The sequence below is a fragment of the Aethalodelphis obliquidens genome, unplaced genomic scaffold, assembly GCF_003676395.1.
Source record: "Aethalodelphis obliquidens isolate GAN/ISIS:26980383/991018 unplaced genomic scaffold, ASM367639v1 scaffold4, whole genome shotgun sequence".
In the NCBI taxonomy this organism is placed as follows: Eukaryota; Metazoa; Chordata; class Mammalia; order Artiodactyla; family Delphinidae; genus Aethalodelphis; species Aethalodelphis obliquidens.
The window spans coordinates 81,281,156-81,303,465 of NW_020837948.1; the positions used below are offsets into that span (position 1 = coordinate 81,281,156).

General features: G+C 40.7%; 1 protein-coding gene across 4 annotated transcripts in view; it reads left to right on the top strand.

Moving 5' to 3' along the window:
• Positions 1 to 10,142: 10,142 nt before the first annotated feature.
• Positions 10,143 to 22,310, top strand: part of PAIP1 (poly(A) binding protein interacting protein 1) — a 29,568-nt gene continuing 17,400 nt past the window's right edge. Inside the window, exons 1-4 of one of the 4 annotated variants that reach the window (XM_027101158.1) lie at positions 10,143 to 10,162; positions 11,517 to 11,686; positions 18,047 to 18,232; positions 21,604 to 21,716. In XM_027101158.1, coding sequence (XP_026956959.1) covers positions 11,588 to 11,686; positions 18,047 to 18,232; positions 21,604 to 21,716 — 398 coding nt within the window. In that variant the 5' untranslated portion in view covers positions 10,143 to 10,162; positions 11,517 to 11,587. Of the gene's footprint in view, positions 10,163 to 10,314; positions 10,928 to 11,516; positions 11,687 to 18,046; positions 18,233 to 21,603; positions 21,717 to 22,310 lie in introns of those variants that run through there. The other 3 variants (XM_027101156.1, XM_027101155.1, XM_027101157.1) reach the window with 3 other exon arrangements.

Below are 22,310 nucleotides of genomic sequence, written 5' to 3' on the forward strand. Positions count from 1 at the left end.
CTTTATAACAAAGTGAGTCAGCTATACATATACATACACACCCATATCTCCTCCCTCTTGCATGTCCCTCCCACCCTCCCTATCCCATCCCTCTAGGTGGTCACAAAGCACCGAGCTGATCTCCCTGTGCTATCTGGCTGCTTCCCACTACCTATCTATTTTACATTTGGTAGTATATATAAGTACATGCCACTCTCTTACTTCATCCCATCTTACACTTCCCTCTCCCCATGTCCTCAAGTCCATTCTCTATGTCTGTGTCTTTATTCCTGTCCTTTCCCTAGGTTCTTCAGAACCATTTTTTTTTCTTTTTAGATTCCATATATATGTGTTAGCATACGGTATTTGTTTTTCTCTTTCTGACTTACTTCACTCTGTATGACAGACTTTAGGTCCATCCATCTCATTACAAATAACTCAATTTCATTTCTTTTTATGGCTGAGTAATATTCCATTGTATATATGTGCCACATCTTCTTTATCCATTCATCTGTCGATGGACACTTAGGTTGCTTCCATGTCCTGACTATTGTAAATAGAGCTGCAATGAACATTGTGGTACATGATTCTTTTTGAATTATGATTTTCTCAGGGTATATGCCCAGTAGTGGGATTGCTGGGTCTTATGGTAGTTGTATTTTTAGGTTTTTAAGGAACTTCCGTACTGCTCTCCATAGTGGCTGTATCAATTCACATCCCCACCAACAGTGCAAGAGGATTCCCTTTTCTTCACACCCTCTCCAGCATTTATTGTTTGTAGATTTTTTGATGATGGCCATTCTGACTGGTGTGAGGTGATACCTCATTGTAGTTTTGATTTGCATTTCTCTAATGATTAGTAATGCTGAGCACCCTTTTTGTTGGCAATCTGTATATCTTCTTTGGAGAAATGTCGATTTAGGTCTTCTGCCCATTTTTGGATTGGGTTGTTTGTTTTTTTGATATTGAACTGCATGAGCTGCTTGTATATTTTGGAGATTAATCCTCTGTCAGATGCTTCATTTGCAAATATTTTCTGCCATTCTGAGGGTTGTCTTTTCATCTTGGTTATGTTTTCCTTTACTGTGCAAAAGCTTTTAAGTTTCATTAGGTCTTATTTGTTTATTTTTGTTTTTATCTCCATTACTCTAGGAGGTGGGTCAAAAAGGATCTTGCTGTGATTTATGTCATAGAGTGTCCTGCCTGTGTTTTCCTCTAAGAGTTTTGTAGTGTCTGGCCTTACATTTAGGTCTTTAATCCATCTTGAGTTTATTTTTGTGTATGGTGTTAGGGAGTGTTTTAATTTCATTCTTTTATATGTAGTTGTCCAGTTTTCCCAATGCCACTTATTGAAGAGGTTGTCTTTTCTCCATTGTATATTCTTGCCTCCTTTATCAAAAATAAGATGACCATATGTGTGTGGGTTTATCTCTGGGCTTTCTATCCTGTTCCATTGATCTATCTTTCTGTTTTTGTGCCAGTACCATACTGTCTTGATTACTGTAGCTTTGTAGTATAGTCTGAAGTCAGGAAGCCTGATTCCTCCAGCTACATTTTTCTTTCTCAAGGTTGCTTTGGCTATGCGGGGTCTTTTGTGTTTCCATACAAAGTGTGAAAGTTTTTGTTCTAGTTCTGTGAAATATGCCATTGGTAGTTTGATAGGGATTGCATTGAATCTGTAGATTGCTTTGGGTAGTATAGTCATTTTCACAATGCTGATTCTTCCAATCCAAGAACATGGTATATCTCTCCATCTGTTTGTACCATCTTTAATTTCTTTCATCAGTGTCTTATAGTTTTCTGCATACAAATCTTTTGTCTCCTTAGGTAGATTTATTCCTAGGTATTTTATTCTTTTTGTTGTAATGGTAAATGGGAGTGTTTCCTTAATTTCTCTTTCAGATTTTTCATCATCAGTGTATAGGAATGCCAGAGATTTCTGTGTATTAATTTTGTATCCTGCAACTTTACCAAATTCATTGATTAGCTCTAGTAGTTTTCTGTTAACATCTTTAGGATTCTTTATGTATAGTATCATGTCATCTGCAAACAGTGACAGTTTTACTTCTTCTTTTCCAATTTGGATTCCTTTTATTTCTTTTTCTTCTCTGATTGCTGTGGCTAAAACTTCCAAAGCTGTGTTGAATAATAGCGGTGAGAGTGGACAACCTTGTCTTGTTCCTGATCTTAGAGGAAATGGTTTCAGTTTTTCACCATTGAGAACGATGTTGGCTGTGGGTTTGTCATATATGGCCTTTATTATGTTGAGGTAAGTTCCCTCTATGCCTACTTTCTGGAGGGATATTATTACTTAACTTTTTAAATGTTGCATTTGATGAAAACTCTAGTTCAAATACTTTTAAAGCAGTTTTGTGAACGTCATCTCTTTGTAGATCTCTTTTTAATGCTAGATGTTACCCATAACAAAAAACCAAAAACCAGATTCTGGTTTTCATTGGTTTTCATCTTACCACTTTCCTATCTGCTCCTACTTCTTTAACCATTCTTTCTCAGTTCTTTCACTGCTTAAATCTGCAAATGTTCTCTTGGCCCTCTTTCCTTTTAACTCTAATATTGTCTTCCTTCCAGTTTAATGTCAACTGTGCTATCACAACTCCCAGAGCTTAATGTCCAGCCCCAATCTCTCTCCTAACCTCCAAACTCATGCAGCCAACTGCCTGCTGGTCATTTCCACTGAGATATCCACATATATCTTAAACTCAATATGAAAAAATTCTGTCCTGATCTACAAAGGACTTGTATTTAGAATATATAAAGAACTCTCACAACTCGACCATTAAAAAAAATCCAAATAGAAAATGAGCAAAAGGCATTAAAAAAAATTTCACCAAAGAGGGATATAAGCACATGAAAAGATGTTCAACATCATTAGCCATTAAGGAAATGAAAATTAAAACCACAGTGAGGGCTTCCCTGGTGGCGCAGTGGTTGAGAGTCTGCCTGCCGATGCAGGGGACACGGGTTCGTGCCCCGGTCCGGGAAGATCCCACATGCCGCGGAGCGGCTGGGCCTGTGGGCCATGGCCGCTGAGCCTGCGCATCCGTAACCTGTGCTCCGCAACAGGAGAGGCCACAACAGTGAGAGGCATGCGTACGGCAAAAAAAAAAAAAACAAACACAATGAGACATCACTACACATCTATATGAATGTCTAAAAAAAAAAAAAGATAGTGACAATACCAAATGCTGGCAATGATGGGGAGAAGCTGGATCACTCACACATCACTAATGACAATGTAAAATGGTACTCATCACTGGAAAACAGTTCAGTGGTTTCTTAAAAAACTAAACTTGCAACTAGCACATGACCCAGAAATTATACTTCTGGGCATTTATCCCAGAGAAATGAAAATTTATGTTCACACAAAAACCTGTACATCAATGTTCATAGTAGCTTCATTCATAATAGTCCAAAAATGGAAACAACCCAAATGTCCTTCAACAGGTTGAACAGACTGTTGTATATCCTTACAATGGAATGCTTTTCAGCAATGAAAAGGAATGAAGTATTGATACACACAACAGCTTAGATGAAACTCCAGAGAATTATGTTGAGAGAAAAAAAGTCAGTCTCAAAAGGTTACATACCTGTATGATGCCATTTATAAAACATTCTTGAAATAACAAAATTGTGGAAATAGAAAATGGATTAGAAGTTTCTAGAGTTAAGAAGGAGGGTGGATGTGACTATAAAAGGGCAACAGGAGAGATCCTTATGATGATGAAGATGTTCTGTATCTTGACTGTATCAATGTCAATATCTTTGTTGTGACACTATACTATAGTTTTGCAAAATGCTACCATTGGGGGGAAGTAGGTAAAGAGTACAAATATTCTCTTTGTATTATTTTTTACAACTGCACGTGAATCAACAATTATCTCAAAATAAAATATTTAATTCAAAAAATAAGCCTGGCAGGTGTAGTAAAATATTAATGATAGAATCTAGATGCCAACAGAAAGGGCAATGAGTACACTGTGCCAGAGATAGGGAAGCAGAACGTGCCTCATACTTGACATTTATACATTAAACACTGACATTCCTAATTGTTTTTTGAATGCCAAATTTCAACGCTGAAAATAGCATTTCCAGCTATTACATTACCTTCCTGCTGGCCAGCAAGCACTTCAGTTCAATTAGTTGAATTGTACAATTAGTAGAATATTGTACGTTGTAACTATTCACCAGAACTTCCTCTAAAATTTTTAACTCTCATATCTCATGCTCGGACCACCACTTTCTTTCCAACTCCTTTACTTCTTTCTTTTGATCCCCCTTTTCTTTCCAATCTATCACCCTCATCTTCAACCCTTCCTCTAGCTAGCTGAAACCATGAACAGCCTGTCAGCCCCTTCTGCCTTTATTCTTCTGCCTTAACTGCATCATGAAATTACACTCCCACTAACAGGCTTCTCAGTTTCCACATCAGGTTGGGAAGAGTTGCTAGAGAAAAGTCACGTAATTGTTCAGTGTTGCCCCTACAAGTCCCTGGTCTCCAACCTCAGGGGGACTTTCGGTACCACCCAGCTATCTTCCTGTGAGCACTCCCCCTTCCTCATCAGCTTCCTCTCCCAGAGCAGCTTTTGCAACTGTTGCCACTCTCCTCAAGTCCCTTCTTTTATGTCTCCCACCCTCAAAGTAAAGACATGTCCTTCTTTTTTGCTGAGAACATGGAGACCGTCTGAAGTTTCCAGCACCTTCCCTCTCCTGCAGTTTATCTGCATTTGCTTCCATTTCTTAGTGACATAGTTTTCTCCCATCTCAAATTATTCCTGCTGCCTGTACTTTGAGTTTATGAACTGCTACCTCCTCTGGTCCTTTAATCTCTCAATTTCCCCCCCTTTTTCCTGATGTGTTCCCTTACCTCATTGTCTTTGGCTAACAAACTAATCTTTCTCCCATTAAAACAAAACAAAACAAACCCATAATAGCAACAAAAACGTCCTTAATACACTTGTCTTGCAAACTTCTCATATCTCTCCCGTTTATTTCACAGTCAAGCTTAGAGCTGTCTATACATCCTAATACTGGCAATTGCTTGCACCCAAATCACTCACAAATCTATATTATTCCAATTGCTAATATCACTGGAATGCCTATTTATTAATTTATAGTGAGAAATATAGCCCAAACAGAATAGAATGTTTGTATCAGTGTCATCCACTTATTCTGGAGATAAAGTATAGCATATTGTCTCAGTTTGTAGACTCTTAATAAAACTGAGTTGCTCATTAACTATGTGATCTTAGGGAAGTTAATTAAAGTCTCTGAATCTCAGTGTTTTTATCTATAAAATGGGGTAAGTAATAGAACCTACCTCATAGGGTTGTTTTGAAGATTAAATGAGATAATCCATGTAAAATGTACTTGGAACAGAGTTGGTGCTAAATATTAGCTATTATTGTTGTTATTTTTCCTCTCAAAATGCAAATTTATCCAGATAGTCAAATTATAGTCAGAAGATGGCTTGGTGAAGGAGGGTGTGGTTCCCAGAGGCCGTTGTTCATTCAGCTCTGTAATGACCTCGGACAGCACACAGCTGCCTAAGTGACTTCGGGGCTCAAACTCAGGGAGTGGGTGTGCTTTCCTGGATTCTTTAGAATCCTACTTTTATTTGACATCTCCACACAATTTGACACTCTTGGGCTTTCCGTCTTTAATCTTCTATTCCTCACTGTCTTCTCTCAGTTTTTGTCCTATGTAAACAGAGTAAACAGATTCCTCTTCTTCAACCTAACCATTCAGTTTGGTGCTTCTCTTTCCTCTTCTGCCTCTATATACTTTTTCCTAAGTTACCTCATTTCTTCCTGTGGCTTCAGCTATCAAATCTCTAACTCTAGGCAACATCCCTCTGAACTCCAAGTCCATGACTTAACTGTTGACTGAACAATTCCACTTTGACGCTCCGGGTGCCAAATGAAATGTCCAAAATGGAATTAGTGAGAGGCCCCTGTTCGGTGAGAGTCTGCTTTCCTCTGGTTTTCTCACTTTTTGGGACTGAGGCACCAAAGCCAGAAACCTGGGAGTCATCCTTATCTCAGGCCTCTCATTAATGCCTTATACACATCTGTCAGCTTCTTTCTAACATCTCTTGCATTTGGTCCTTCTCTCCAACCCCACAACCATTACCTTAGTAGCCATTATCACTTCTCATCGGAATTTCTGCTACAGCCATCAAACAGGCCTTCCTGCTTCTAGTTTCATACACTTCACAGCTACTAATCTCACACCTCTGAGTATCCTCACACCTAGAACAGTGTCTGGCATTTAGTAGACATGCAATAAATATTTCCTGAAGGAACAAATAAATGAATTCCTATCCTCATGGAGTTATACTCCAGCTAAGAGATCAACATTAAACCAACGTGTGCACTAGATGTTGGGGGAATCCCAGGCAATCTCCTGGCTCTTGAAGATGGAATGGAGCCCTGATCCAGATGGGAGTCAAGTGCTGACTGGCTGGGGCTACATTTCATAGCAGGCCCAAGAGACTAGGAGAGGAAGATAATTCACACAAATGAGACCCAAGAGAACAAACACATCAGTTAATTCTTCTCTCTGTTAATGAGGCCCCCATTAATTTAAAATGATATATAAGTTGCCATGATGATTTGGGCAAGGAAAAGTGAACAGAATTAGCTAGGAAAGAGTTGGGAGTGAGGGAATAAAATGAAATAAGGCTTATTTTTTAAACTTTTTACTTGGAGACAGTTGTACATTACATGCAGCGGTAAGAAACAATACAGAGAGATTTCATTTCCCCTTTACCCAGTTTCCTCTGATGGTAAACAGACCATGCATTACTATAATACAATATCACATCCAGGAAACTGACAACATACAATACACCCACCTTAGTTTTACATGCACTCATTTGTGTATGTGTGTGTGCACACATGTAGTTAGTTCTATGCAATTTAATCACATGTGTAGATTCGTGTGATCACCACCAGTTAAGATCGGAATAGTTCCATCGCAAGGATTCTTCATACTTTTAATAGCCGCACCTACTTCTCTCCAAACCCCACCCCCTCCTTAATCCCTGGTAACCTCTAAACTGTTCTCCATCTTTATAATTTTTTCACCTTTATAATTTTGTCATGTATAAATGGAATCATACAATAAACTTTTTGCTGTGGAGCACAGGCTCCGGACGCGCAGGCCCAGCTGCCATGGCTCGCGGGCCCAGCCACTCCGCACACGGGATCCTCCCGGACCGGGGCACGAACCCGTGTCCCCTGCACCGGCAGGCGGACTCCCAACCACTGCGCCACCAGGGAAGCCCTACAATAACCTTTTGAGATTACTTTCTTTTAACTCAGCATAATTCCCTTGAGCGCCATCAAAGCTGCATTTATCAGTGGTTTTCTTGCTGAATAGTGTTTTATGGTATGAATACCACAGTTAAACCATTCACCCGTTAAAGAATTTATGTTGTTCCCCGTTTGGGCTATTATGAACAAACCTGTTATAAAAATTGGGGTACAGGTTTTTGTGTGAACATAAATCTTCATTTCTCTGGCATAAATGCCTAATTTGGGCTGCTTTAACAAAAATACCACAGACTGGGTGGAAGCACATCACTTAGCTGGTTTCACAGGTTCACAGCTGGAGAGGATCTTCGCCACTTTATAATAAGGATTGCCTTTTCTCCGTTGTCCAAAAACATCTTCATTTCTGTCTGATACCTCATCAGAATCACCTTTAGTGGCCATATTTCTAACAACATTCTGTACATGATTATCTGTATACTCTAAGAAGATGGAAGCTTTCTCTACAGCTCTCCTCTTTTCCTTTCTCAGCCCTGACCAGCATTACCATTAACAACCCCTTCATGGCAATGTCGACTTTTTCTAGCATGCATCAAAAACCACTACCAGCCTATACCCATTAACCAGTTCAAAAGCCTCTTCCACATTTTTAAGGTATTTGTTACAGCTGCACCCCACTTCTGACTATCAGATTCTTTCTTAGGGTTCTTCAGAGAAAGAGAACTAATATATATAATATATATATACATATATATATATGTATGTGTGTGATTTACTATGAGGAATTGGCTTATGTGCTCAAGGAGGCTGCAAAGTTCCATGAGTTAATGTCTTCAAGCTGGAAACCCAGGAAAGCTAGTAGTGTAGTTCTAGTCCGAATCTGAAGGCCTGAGAATCAGAGCAACAGTGTAAAAAAGTCCATCCATGTTGTCTGCAAGTCCACTTTTCATATGTCATGAGAATAGGGCTAAAGTTATGTAACAGTTAATAGGGAGAGGCAAAGGACAAGATCTCAATTATCTAACTTATCTAACAAAAGGGACTGTAAAGATACCCTGATGTCACCATGGATGCAGAATAGCCTCATCCTCAGATAAGAAAGTCTTAGGTAAGGAAAAGGAGTTAGCCATCATAAAAGTTCTAAGGGGAAATAAAGGGTGGTGAATGCAAACAAAAGCCTGGGACAGGATTGGAGCATCTGCTTTAGTGGAACATATAGGATAACTGTTGTTGAGCGTACAGTTTGTGGGGCTTTCTTATGCAATACAAAAGACTGGGCAAGAAGTGACTGACGACTACCTAAAAAAATGGATTTTTATGTTATTGGCATTACCTCATCTAATTTTTAAATTGTAATCTTGTCCTGTCTTTGTAATATATGCTCAGTGCTACAACATACTTACTTTATACATGAGGAAACTGAGGCCCAGAGAAGCTAAATCCCTTACTTACCCAAGACTGCACAGGCATTAAGGGTCTAGGCCAGGATCCAAAGTAAAGCTCTGGCCTACTTTGAACCCTACATTCTTTTTTTTTTTTTCCTTTAGCCGTACGCGGGCCTCTCACTGTTGTGGCCTCTCCTGCCGTGGAGCACAGGCTCCGGACGCGCAGGCCCAGCGGCCATGGCTCAGGGGCCCAGCCACTCCGCGGCATGTGGGATCCTCCTGGACCGGGGCACGAACACGCGTCCTGTGCATCGGCAGGCGGACTCTCAACCACTGCGCCACCAGGGAAGCCCTGAACCCTACATTCTTTCTCAACACCAAGGAACCACACTTTTTGCTGGTTTCCTTCCCTGACTTCATTATTTTTGCCAACCATCAACAGCATGAATCAGTTATTCACGATTGCCTTCATTAGAGCCATTTTCCTCTTTCAGCTGGGTGAAGATGTCAGTGTTTTCTTCATTAGCAAGAAGAGAAAATGGTTAAAAAGAGTTTTCTTAACTGAAATGATTCTCAAGATGACAATGGTGAAAAACATTAAGCCTTGCTTAAAATACAGGGCTACAATCAATTTGTGGAGATGTTTCAACCTAACAGTAAAGAAATCATTTTTCCCCTCCTTTTCATTACTTATATTCATCCTTCATTTGGCTTTAGTACCATCAGGACTGATTAAAACAATAATTTACACATAAATAATGTCTAGAACTTTGTTGTGCAATGCAGTAGCCACTAGCCACAGGGGGCTATTGAGCACCTGAAATGTGCCTAATCCCAAGTGAGAATGGCAGAAAATGTAAAATACACTTTGGATTTTGATTAGTATGAAAAAAGAGAAACTCTCATTAATATCTTTATATTAATTACATGTTGGAATGATACCATTTGGGATCTACTGGGTTAAGTAAACTATATTATGAAAATTAATTTCACCTGTTTCTTTTCACGCGCGTAATGTGCCTTCTAGAAAATTTATAATTACATAAGTGGCTTGCATTTGTGGTTCGCATTATATTTTGATTGGACAGCACTGGTAAAAGATGAAAAGGAGGAGAGTTTCACTGAAAGGTAGGGTATTTTCTTAAAATTTCTGGAGGGGAAGAGAAAAGGGAAGAGAGTAAAGCTTGGTCACAGTGTGACCTACTGTGATAAATATCTACAGTGAATTGAGATGGGCCGGGGTGGGGGGCATTTTTGATTCTGTTCCTACTCCCCTCCCCGCAGCTCACGTAGCAGGTGGCAGAGCAGCTTCCAGAGCCCCCTTCCCGACTAGTCCTCCGGTCTCGCAGGCGCCGGGTCATTGAACACACCTGCGCGCCCACGGAGGTGCGCGTCCACGAACCCTGGCTCTGGCTCCACGCCCCTCCCCCCGTATTTTTATTTTCCTGGCATCAACCGTCAGTGACTTCTCTCCATAGAACCTCATGTAGGCCGGGCCCGCCAGGGGTAAGCGAGCCCGCCCCGGGAACCGACATGCCCTCGCCCCGAGCCCGGCCCTCGCCCGACATGCCCTCGCCCGACATGCCCTCGCCCGGCCGGAGGCGAGGAGGGCTGTCCAGCGGTCTAGCTGCCCCTCTCCCGGCAGCCTGCAGGACCGCGGCCGCCGGCCCGCCGCGACCGGGGCCTCCGGGCCGCGGGGGGCCGCTGTGACCCGCCTTCGCCCCCGACGCGCCGAAGGCGGGGGAGCTGGGTTTTGGGGGAGAATCAGAAAGCGGAGGGTAGCCGTGGGGGCCGGGCGCTCCGGTGCGGCGGCTTTGGCGGGTGCTCAAGCTGCCGTCCGCTCCGCCGAAGCGCGGAGGAGCCGAGCAGGGGCCCGCCGCCCTCCTCCATGAGGCCCCAGTGAGCTCGGCGGCGAGAGCCGGGCTGCGACGCCTCTCCCGGCGTCCTCTTCCGAGCGCAGCGGCGGTGGCCCCCGCAGGAGGAGGAGGAGGAGGAGCATGTCGGACGGTTTCGATCGGGCCCCAGGTGCTGGTCGGGGCCGGAGCCGGGGCCTGGGCCTGGGCCGCGGAGGGGGCGGGCCTGAGGGCGGCGGTTTCCCGAGCGGAACTGGGCCTGCTGAGCGGCCGCGGCACCCGCCGCCGCCGCAGCCCAAAGCCCCGGGCTTCCTGCAGCCGCCGCCGCTGCGCCAGCCCAGGACGGCCCCGCCGCCAGGGGCCCAGTGCGAGGTCCCCGCCGGCCCCCAGAGGCCTCCCCGGCCCGGGGCGCTCCCAGGTACGGAGCCGCTCTAGGGGACCCCGTCCTCCTGGGCCAAACGCTTCCCCACGGCCCTCCGCGCGCGCGCGAGGGCGGCGCTCTGTCTCCTCTTTCCTCCCGGTTCCCCGAAAGCATTCCCCGAGGGACCCGGTTGTTACGGGGTGGGGACGGGCCCGGAACGGGGTTTGGAAGGTGGCCGCTGGAATCCTTTGTGCGCCCGGGCTGGGGGAGGGGTCCGGTGCGCGGTCTCATGAGTTCTGTTGTCCCGGGAGGAAGTAAAAATCGCCTCCCCCTCCCCAGCCCCCGAGAGGGAGGCCTTAGGCGGGCAACCATCTCTTTTTAACCGACTTTAAAAAGAAAAAAAAAAAGGAAAAATAAGCCCTCAAGTGTTTATTAAGGAAGCAGGTCTGTTCATAAATGAGCTAAAGCAAGTCTATTGTTCCTTTTTGTAGGCTCTCTGCGCATATCCTGGCGATAACCTTAAATTTCGTGAGGGTTCTTGTTTGACTTAAAAACCATCCCTGCTCAGATGGCTTCTCAGTGTACAGTAAGTTGTTATACAAGGGAATGAACGCATCTAACACCGATTTTTTTTTTCCTTTCTCAGAACAAACGAGGCCCCTGAGAGCTCCACCTAGTTCGCAGGATAATAGCCCACAGCAGAATTCGGAGTCAACAATGGCTAAACCCCAGGTGGTTGCAGCTCCTGTGTTAATGTCTAAGCTGTCCGTGAACGCCCCTGAATTTTACCCATCAAGTTATTCTTCTAATTATACAGTAAGTACACTTTTACTGCAACTCTAGGTTAATATTATTGGAATAATATGGTTATTGCATCATTTATCAATATACTGGTGTGCTTTCTGTACCACACATAAAACATTGTATGAATTTATTGAAATCATGAAACAAAATTGATTCAAGAATGTATTTTGTAGTTATTATTTTCAAGATATCAGAATGTAAGCTTAAGAGTAGACAATCTTGTCTATTTTGTTCACTGCTGTATTTCCAGCATCTATAGACCATCTCTAGTCTAATAAATTTAAGGTGGTCAAGGACATCTTCAGTCTATGAAACTAAAGTCTGTGTCCTGACTTTATGGACAACCTATAGAATAGTGGCCTGGCAAAGTTAATTTTTGATTTTAGTAGGACAGCTGAATATTCATTGGTAGCTTTAGGGTAAATTATCAGTGGTTTTGCTGCAGACTAATTCAGGTAGGTTTTTGAATGTTGAGAAATACACATCTGGGCTCTGTTATGTTAAAATAGAAGTGTTTCTGGTTCTAATTAACAGTTATGTAGAAATGTAGGGAGTTTTGATGAAGTGTTTTAAACTTTTGATAAAGTGTTTTAAACTTTCAGAATCATCTTTGTCAATAACGTAAGAATTTTAGAAATTGATCACACTTAAATGGCAGGAAAAAACAAGCACGATTGGGATATATAGAAAGGAATTTGTTGTGCTATGTAAATGCATAGCAATTAATTATAGATAAGTAGGGCAGGGACCATTCTGGATTGAAGAAATGATAATACTTTAGCATAAGTCCTATTTTTCCGGTCTTCATTTTTTGACATGTAATATACAGAATAGTGTACATTAAGTTATCAACACCCCCAAAGCCCGCTCTGTCCCCTTCTAATCATTACTGCTCTCCAAAGGTAACCGCTATTTTGCTTCAACAATAGTTTTGCCTCTGTTCAAAGTTCATATAAATGGAGTCATATAAAATATATTTTTCTTTCATTCAATATCAAAAGTAATCCATATAGTAGCATGTAATTGGAGGTGACTAATTCTCATAGCATTCCATTGTGTGAATATTTGTCTGTTGATGAGCATTTGGGTAGCTTTCAGTTTGGGGCTTTTACGATTAGGGCTGCTATTCTTGTCCATGCCTTGGTGGACATTTGCCCTTGTTTCTGTTTGGTATATACCTAGGAGTGGAGTTGTTGGGACTCAAGGTAGCCAGCTTTAGTAGAGACTGCCAAATATTTTTCCAAAGAGACTGTTCCAATGTATGTGTTGAGTACTGTTTGGTTTCCAGTCGCTTTAATTCCTTGTCAGCACTAGGTATTTGCTATTTAAGTTTAGCCATTCTGGTGGATGGGTGTTAGTTTTTTAATTTGAATGTATCTGATCAACTAATGGTGGCACACCTTTTTTTGTTACTTTTGGGGCGAGAATGGGGGGACTTGACTTTCATATTTGATAGAAAGCATGGGAAAGCTTTATTCCATATTTTAGAAACTTCATGCATCTTAGACTGCATTAAGAAGAACCTTGGGGCTGGAGAGGGGAAAATATAGGCATAGTAGGAAGAGCAATTGATTTGGGGTGGAATGGGCCATCAATCAGGTAAAGTAGAAATGAGAGCAGCTGGATTCTTGCCCCAAAACTGTATTTGGCTTAGAGAAGAAAGGAACCATTGGAGAGCTGTGAGTAGTTGAATAACTCTTAAGGATACTTACCTTAAGAACCACAAATGTTCCTCATTTGTTTGTCTTGCTATTGATTTGGGCTATCTTATGGTGGGAGGGATGCAATTTTTTTTTTTTTTTGCAGTTCTTTGCCAACTAGTTTTATACATAGTTCAAGTGATTCCTGAGAGCAGTGTGTTGAGCCATGTTAGTCCACCTCCTTTGAGCCACGGCCATCTTTTAGGTGCTCCTTGGTCTCCTGAGATCCTGCTGCACTCATTTTGCCAGAAAAGATTGCAGACTGGAAGCCTGTGGCTCACGTGTACCCTGCAGGTGTGTCTTTTTTGGCCCTGAGTTTTTTTAAAAGGGGCTTTATAATTTACCAGTACTTAAATTAGGTATTGCAAATCCGAATTTTTTGGTTTCTTTTGAAATCCGTAAGATCTGGCCATACTGGACTGCTGTTTTGGTAGAGCAGAGTTGGCTGGAGCTGAATAGAGGCAGCCCCTTTATATAGAATGTGTAAGCTGTAATTTGCTCACTGGCTTACTTCATTTGCCTGTAATCCACCTGGATTCTATAAGCATTCAAGCTTGCTACCCCTGCCCTGATAAATTTTCGGGCCTTACCCTTTTACCCTCTGTCAAAGCTAGGAGTTTTTCTCAATCCAGTTAGTCACAGAACAGCAAAATCCTTGTTTTTCCCAAGTCTTAGGATAAAATCTGGTTATGAGAGAAACTTTTCCTTGTAGTAACCGTAATCCAAAGTCACTCACTCATTAAGAAATAGTTGAGGGCTTCCCTGGTGGCACAGTGGTTAAGAATCTGCCTGCCAATGCAGGGGATGCGGGTTTGAGCCCTGGTCCAGGAAGATCCCGTATGCCGTGGAGCAACTAAGCCCATGTGCCACAACTACTGAGCCTGCGCTCCAGAGCCCGTGAGCCACAACTACTGAAGCCCGCGTGCCTAGAGCCCGTGCTGGGAAACAAAGAGAAGCCTCCACAATGAGAAGCCCATGCACTGCAATGAAGAGTAATCCCCACTCGCCGCAACTAGAGAAAGCCTGCGTGCAGCAATGAAGACCCAACGCAGCCAAAAATAAAATAAAAGTCGAATGCTTACCACGAGTCAAGGGCTGGGGATACAGCAGTGGATAAAATGGACAAAAATTCTTGTCTTTGTAGAGCCTCTATTCTAGTGGTCTCCTAGCTGGGTTTCCAGAAATTCCTTGAGTCTACTTTTGTTACACACATGAGAAGCTATTGCCTGGTATCATTGAGCTGGATCTGCTCTCAAGAATGCATGCTTTTTAAATTTTTTCTGATAGTCTTTTGCTGTGCTTTCATAACCCTTCTAAAACTCCAAGCCTTTTATCTTCAATCCTTCCTCTAATCCCACTGCTAGAATTTTACTGCTTACCATGCCTTCTTACCAATGAGTTGCTGTATCCATCTATTACTGGCCATTGCTTCTTCTCAGGTAAGCCATTACATCTTGAATATTTAATCATGGTTCACTTACGAGAACCAAAAATTCCACATAGGAGTTGATAAAGCATTCATTAAGAGACAACCCGCCCCCCCCGACATGCACAAAAAAATCCCAGCTTTTGCTAAGAACATCCTCCTTCAACTTACTGCCCAGTTTTTCTTCTGCCTTTCAATAGTGATATTCTCCAAAATGAAAAATTATTCACTGTTGGTACTACTTTACTTCTCACTGACCGTTCAAACCTCTGCAGACTGATCCTCTTAATTGTACTGATATTATTTTTGTGACAGATGCTGATGTTGTTTGGGTTTTAAAATCTATCGTCCTCTTAAACCTCATCTAAATAGACTTTGTTGACCACAGTATGATCTATAAGGTTTAATTCCCAGTGTGGGTCCTGTTCTAGGTGCCAAGGGTACCTTTTCAGTCTTTCAGGATTTCTTCCTTTTTATAAAAACTGAATATTTAAGATACTAATTTACTCAGGTTTTTTCTCTGTGTGCATAGTTCTGATTCCTAAGACTGCAACCATCATTCTCTCAGATTTTAACCAATGACATTATTCTGTAGCATTTGCTATTATGAGCACCTCTCCTCATTTACCTTTTCCTTTGGCTTCTGTGGCAGTACTTCATCCTCCCAACTTTGAGACCATTCCTCCTTCCCTCAGACTGCAGGCTCTGAGGTTCTGTCTTCTGTTTTATTACTTCCCTTAGTGATACTAGAATCCCCTAGAATCTGACCATCCCCAACCTGCCTGTTGATAACTCTGGAATCTAATTCTTCCTCTTAACTCCAGGCTTGTGTTTCCATTTGTCTTGACCTTTTCTGAGGATCTCACATTCAAACTCAAGAACGAAAAAGAATTTATCTTTTGCAAACCTCTTCTTATACTTTTATATTCTAACTAGCTGCTCAGGCTAAAAGCTTGTGGTGTATTGACTCACTTTCCTCTTTCACACTCTTGCCCGCTTCCAATCAAGTTAACTAAAATAGTCTCGACTATTCCACCTAAGTGATCATTTCATTTTATCCCACTGCTTTGGATTAGGTTCTCATCTCTTGACAGTGTATTCAAAGTACCTACTGGGAAGTGAGTTTTCTTTTTTGTTTTTTTTAATTAATAGACTGTTTTTTAGAGCAGCTTTAGATTCACAGCACAGCTGATTGGAGAGTACGGAGAGTTCCCATATACCCCTATCCCCCCATATGTACCGCCTCCCCCCGGAAGTGAGTTTTCTAGTTGATGTCCCTCCTAACCTCTTGTCACAGAACTCTTTCTAAGAAAAATAAAACTTAAATATTCCTCTGCTTGGAAGCCATTTGACTTCACATTGAAGACTGAAGAAATGTATACTTTAAAAAATCTGGTACTAGAGAACTAATACAAGCTTTAATTCAAACACATTGGAGTGCTCATCTGTTCAGAATACTGTGTCTCCCTTTTTGCTTGAAACAACAGGCCCTGAATCCCCTTTTCAGCTTTTTTCAGAACAGCTCTACTTTCCTCTTTTACTTTCACACTTCAAATTCTCTTAAAAGAGTTATGCTTATTTGGAAAAAAAAAAGACTGAAATCAGTGTTCTAAACTGCATTTTGCCACAATGAATGATGTTTGATAGGAACAGTTAAGAAATCAGTACCATCAACTGGGACCTGTAGACTTCCTGCTTTTCATTGTCATTAATAGTAGGATACTACAAATCTGTAAAACTCTAAACTGTATATCAGAAACTTAAACTAGTTTTTAATTGTAAAATTCACACGTTTGTGGTTAACATTAAGTAATTATTTAATATACATGCATTTATAATGCTTAACTGCTTTCACAATTTCATAATAAAGGGTCTGTATTTATAACATAAATCTTTCCTCACTCCAGATGTAACTACTATTATCCCTTGTCTGTCTTCCCAGAAATTTTTATTGGCTGTAAGTCTCTCTAAAAATTAAATAATACTAAAATATGGTTTTGTGTTCTTTTAATTAAAAGGTTGGGAACTACTTAAAGGTGATAGTGGTATATTTAAAAAAAATTTTGTTGGAGTATAGTTAATTTATAATGTTGTGTTAGTTTCAGCAAAGTGAATCAGTTATACATATATTCACTCTTTTTTAGATTCTTTTCCCATGTAGGTCATTACAGAGTATTGAGTAGAGTTCCTTTTGCTATACAGTAGGTCCTTATTAGTTATCTGTTTTATATATAGTAGTGTGTATATGTCAGTCCCATTCTCCCAGTTTATCCCTTCTCCCTCCTTTCCTCCCTGGTAGCCATAAGTTTGTTTTCTACATCTGTGACTCCATTTCTGTTTTGTAAATATGTTCATTTGTGTCATTTTTTTAGATTCCACATGTAAGTGATATCATATGATCTTTGTCTTTCTCTGTCTGACTGACTTCACTTAGTATGATAATCTCTGGGTCCATCCATGTTGCTGCAAATAGCATTATTTCATTCTTTTTTATGACTGAGTAATATTCCGTTGTATATAAGTACCACATCTTCTTTATCCATTCATCTGTCGATGGGCATTTAGGTTGCTTCCGTACCTTGGCTATTGTAAATAATGTTGCTATGAACATTGGGGTGGTAGTGATAGATATTAATTGGAAACTGTTGCTACTATCAAGATTGGCTGGAAACTTGGACATAGCAAGTCTCCTACCACTGTACACTATGATATTTTATAGTCACTTAACTATATATTTATTTCCATGTCCTTGGGGATTGACAGATGACAAACTTCTTTTTTCAATATAGAAATTGTCAAATATCTACAAGGATAGAGAATGGTATAATGAATGCCCATGGCCTCAGTAGTTAGCTACAGGTGGCCATTCTTGTTTCTATATCTCTGGTCCCTCTCCCCCTCCCATTTTGAAACAAATCCTGGATCTTATTGTATCTATAAATCTTAATTTTGATCTTGGTATTATAATGAAATGTTGGTTTAAACTTTATTTCTCAGCCGTCTTGTAAATCTACCAGAGGTGAGAAGACAATTCTCTACCCAGCGAGATGAAGCCCTTCTATTATAACATTTTGGCTATTGGGCAAGGAAGAAGTGGACTTAACTTTTTGAAGAAAATAACACATTTTATCAGGTTAAGGATTCTTAAAAATGTAATTTGAGCTAGAGACATCCCAACTCAAAGCTGCTTCATGTTTTTTTAGCCAGTTGCATGGATTAATTTATGTTTAACCTTTTGATCTATAGGAATCCTATGAGGATGGTTGTGAGGATTATCCCACTTTGTCAGAATATGTTCAGGATTTTTTGAATCATCTTACAGAGCAGCCTGGCAGTTTTGAAACTGAAATTGAACAGTTTGCAGAGACACTGAATGGCTGGGTTACAACAGATGATGCTTTGCAAGAACTTGTGGAACTCATCTATCAACAGGTAGGTTGGCTAATAGCATGGGGCAATCACTGGATAGCTTCCATGATGCCCAAAGGTGGTGGCTGCTCCTTGAGGGAGGCCAGGTACGTGTTCACCAGCCTCCACACTCCTTGACTCTTTATGGTTCATGAGAGCTTTTAAGTCTCTGTTGTACAGAATTTCTGTAATTAGGGATCCAGGACTAGAGCCAGACTGCAAATTTTCCTGTGTAGCCAAGGCTCTGTACAGGCAGTTGGAAGGAGCTTTGGACACTTCTGAGGCCACTACATGAGTATCATGCCTTTTTTCCAAACCCCTGTTTTATAAGGATCTGCCATTATTGGAGTAGGGGAGAAAAAAAGTCATGGGAGAACTTTTTTGCCTCACAAATGATTCTTTATTTAAAAAAAAAAAAAAAAAAGGACCACAAAACACCTTGATTTAAGTCTTAACATTTCTGCTTGTCTTTAAAAATTTCAAGGATTTACATCTCAATTCCTTTAAAAAATCTAATGTCAGTCTAGGTTGTTCACACAAAGTTTAGTTTTAATTCTAGCATATTGGTCACTGACACATTAATGCTATTTTAAGGGGGAAAAAATAGACAACACTCAATTTTGAAGACAAATTTAAGGTCAGTGAGGAGGCTGGCCAAAAACAGAGTAGGAGATAAACACCACCAAAGGTTATATTTCTGTTTCAGTCATTGCTGAAAGAGCAGCTCAAACTGGGAATATATGTGAGGGTGACTTATGATAGCAGGTTGTTTTTTTGTGTGTTTTCTTAATCCTATCTCGTGTTTCATTTGACTACTTTTCCAGTTTGTTCTGGATTGTTACTGGACCTCAGTATTACCTGACCAACTCTTAGATTTCTAAAAATGCTTGAGGTTTTAGGAAGATAGATCTGCTCTATTTGTACTGATTCCTACTTTTGCCATCTAAATGGATTAAAAAGGAATATTAGATAAGAAAGTGGAAGAATTTTACTGTTTTCTTTTTGCTTTTCTGGCTCTATTTAGTTTCAGCTCTTCAATAAGCTGCTTGATTATAGTTCTTATATCAGAATTATATTATTATAGTTCTTATTATGCTCGTATTATATCAGGGTTGGTTAGAAAGGCTCTAACCTAACAAACTACAATTTCTGTGATTGTCTCAAAGCCAACGCTTCATATATTTTAAGTTCTACCATTCTATGGTCAGTGATATAGATTTACCAACAGTAAAAAAAAAAAAAAAGCAGATTAAACCTACATACTCAATTTTGATTCCTCACCAAATGCTACTGTAAAATGACAGTGTGGGGATTTTAGAACACCAAAAGCCCATAAGGACTTATATGGCGAAAGGAGATAGAAGTACCCATTTTGGAGACTAGAACGCAGATGGGTGAGTGGTAACTGACCTGGCGGATTTTTTTAAAAGTTGAATTCCAAGCCAGTGGGGAAAGTCGAGAATCGCCCTGATTTATGATGCAGAATCTCCAAAAAGGTTCTAGGATAAGGATGGAATGAGGCTAAAAAGATTGCTTGAACATCTAAAAAAAATTAGACTGTCTAGATCTTTTTGCACTGAGTAACCAGTTTGAAGTTTTATCATAATCCTTCTTGAAGTTATTGAAGGAGGTACTCCACCAAAAGGAGGATTTAAGGATGAAGACATGGGAACTAGGAAACAGGGAATTTTACAGGAGAAGCTAAGTGAATCATCCAGATGATGGTGAAGGGAGATCCCAAGATAGTAGCCATGCACATAGTAGGCCTAGAGGTACAAGGCTTCACTGGAATCGGGCAGAATGCTCCAGGAGAGACTTCCCTGGTAAGATGAGGACACTCCCTTATGTTTGAAGATATTAAGAAGAAAAAACTAATGAGAAGTCAGTGAGAAATATATTTAAAAAGTAGAAAAAATTAAGTCTAGGGAAAACAAGGTTGTGCAAGAGAGGAGAAATCAGCATAATACATGGTACAACTGTAAAGGGAAACACAAAACTATTTAAAAAAATCATGGTGTATCTACAGTTATACCATAGTGGAATGAAGTAAGGTTAAACAGGGTGAAAAGTAAATGCTTATCTTCCTTCGTGGGGAGCTAGTAAGAAATGGCTAAACTCAAATCATGGAGCATGGAGATACGGAGGTTAAAACCTTTTCAGCTGAAAGAATTGAAAGTGGTTGTCTATGGAAGTAAAATTGAGGTATAGCAGGGAGGCAGGAAACTTTAATGACCAGCCTTGTTGTCTTTAAATTTACTTTAAATTTTAAAAGTAAAGGAAAACAGGCAATGCCAATAATGGGAAAAGTATAAATTTTGAATTTCAAGTCTTTTGGGGTACATACATGAATGTCAGGAGGAATCAGTCTTTCTTCCTTGCTGAGAAATGTACAGGGTCCTGTGTGAGCAAGGAAATAATTAGAAATAAAAAGTTCTAACTATAAAGTACTTACTCCATGCCAGGCAATGCTAAACACTTGACCTGTAGTTAACTCATTTAATCCTCAGTGGTTGCAAGGTATTACTCTTATCCCCATTTTATACATAGCTTAACAGAGGTTAAATGACTTGTCTAAGGTTGCACATGAGTAACTAGACCCAACATAGGATTGGAGGGGCATCAGGCCATTTGTTAGATCTAGACTCTGGTAAACTACTACCTTTGTGAGATTGGCCAAGTCCCTTAACCTCTTAATGTGTGTATTCTACTGTTCTTTAAAAACTGCAGTGAAAGTTAAACTTCCTGAGTACTTCTTTGGCTATGTCACACAGTCTTTGATACTCAGTGTTTTTCCACTGTCTTCTTATTAAAAATAGCTTATTTCTTTTGATTTCCTCTTTTATTACCCCAAGTGTTTGGAGTGTTGTTGAAGTGTTAATCTTTTGCATCAGGTACCATTAATTACCTCTTTAGGAATCAAGAAACTGAAGCTCAGGGAGGTTTAGAGATATTCAGGGTCACAAAACAGGCCTGGGATTCTTGTTCTGGACTGCTAGATGCCAAAGTTGGTGCCATCCTATTCCTGAGAAATGCCACAGATCATTAGTTTGGCAAATATACTTCATAATTGGCACTATGCAACTGGGTACATGTACATATTTTGTGCAAAAATTAGTTGGTGTAAAGAGAGATTTATCTCTTTGCTTTCTGCTAACCTCGGGTAAATGGTGGGGAGAGCTTACCTTAATGTTTTTCTTTGTACTTATTCTGGTTCTTGGTGTAAGGTTGGGAGGGAGAGTTAATATCCTTATGCCTAACAATTACAAATGACTTGTACATTTTTCTGTACAGTTTTGGGGGCAGGAATGTTTTTCCTCTTTAGAATATTGCTGTTAAGTGTTTGCATTAATAACTTGATGTGTCTGTGTCATATAAAACTTTTTTCTTTTTGAAAGGCCACATCTATCCCAAATTTCTCTTACATGGGAGCTCGCCTCTGTAATTACCTGTCCCATCATCTGACAATTAGCCCACAGAGTGGCAACTTCCGCCAATTGCTACTTCAAAGGTTAGTGTGTATATATGAAATTAAAGGAAAACTACTTCTAAATGTACTAGAATTTGACCATTCTTCTTTGCTAAAGACTGTTCTTTATAGAAAGTTGCAGGGGAGAATAGGGCAGCCATTCTTTTTTTTTTTCTTTCTTTTTAAAATTTATTTATTTATTTATTTTTGGCTGCATTGGGTCTTCGTTGCTGTGCAGGAGCTTTCTCTAGTTGCAGTGAGCAGGGGCTACTCTTCGTTGTGGTGAGCGGGCTTCTCATTGCAGTGGCTTCTCTTGTTGTGGAGCACGGGCTCTAGGCACGCAGGCTTCAGTAGTTGCAGCTCGTGGGCTCAGTAGTTGTGGCTCGCGGGCTCTAGAGCACAGGCTCAGTAGTTGTGGTGCACAGGCTTAGTTGCTCCGTGACATGTGGGATCTTCCTGGACCAGGGCTCAAACCCGTGTACCCTGCATTGGCAGGTGGATTCTTGACCACTGCGCCACCAGGGAAACCTGGCAGGTGGATTCTTAACTGCTGCGCCACCAGGGAAGTCCAAGGGCAGACCATTCTTACTTGTATAGTATTAAGTTTATAGTCTATACTTATATATAGTCTTATAT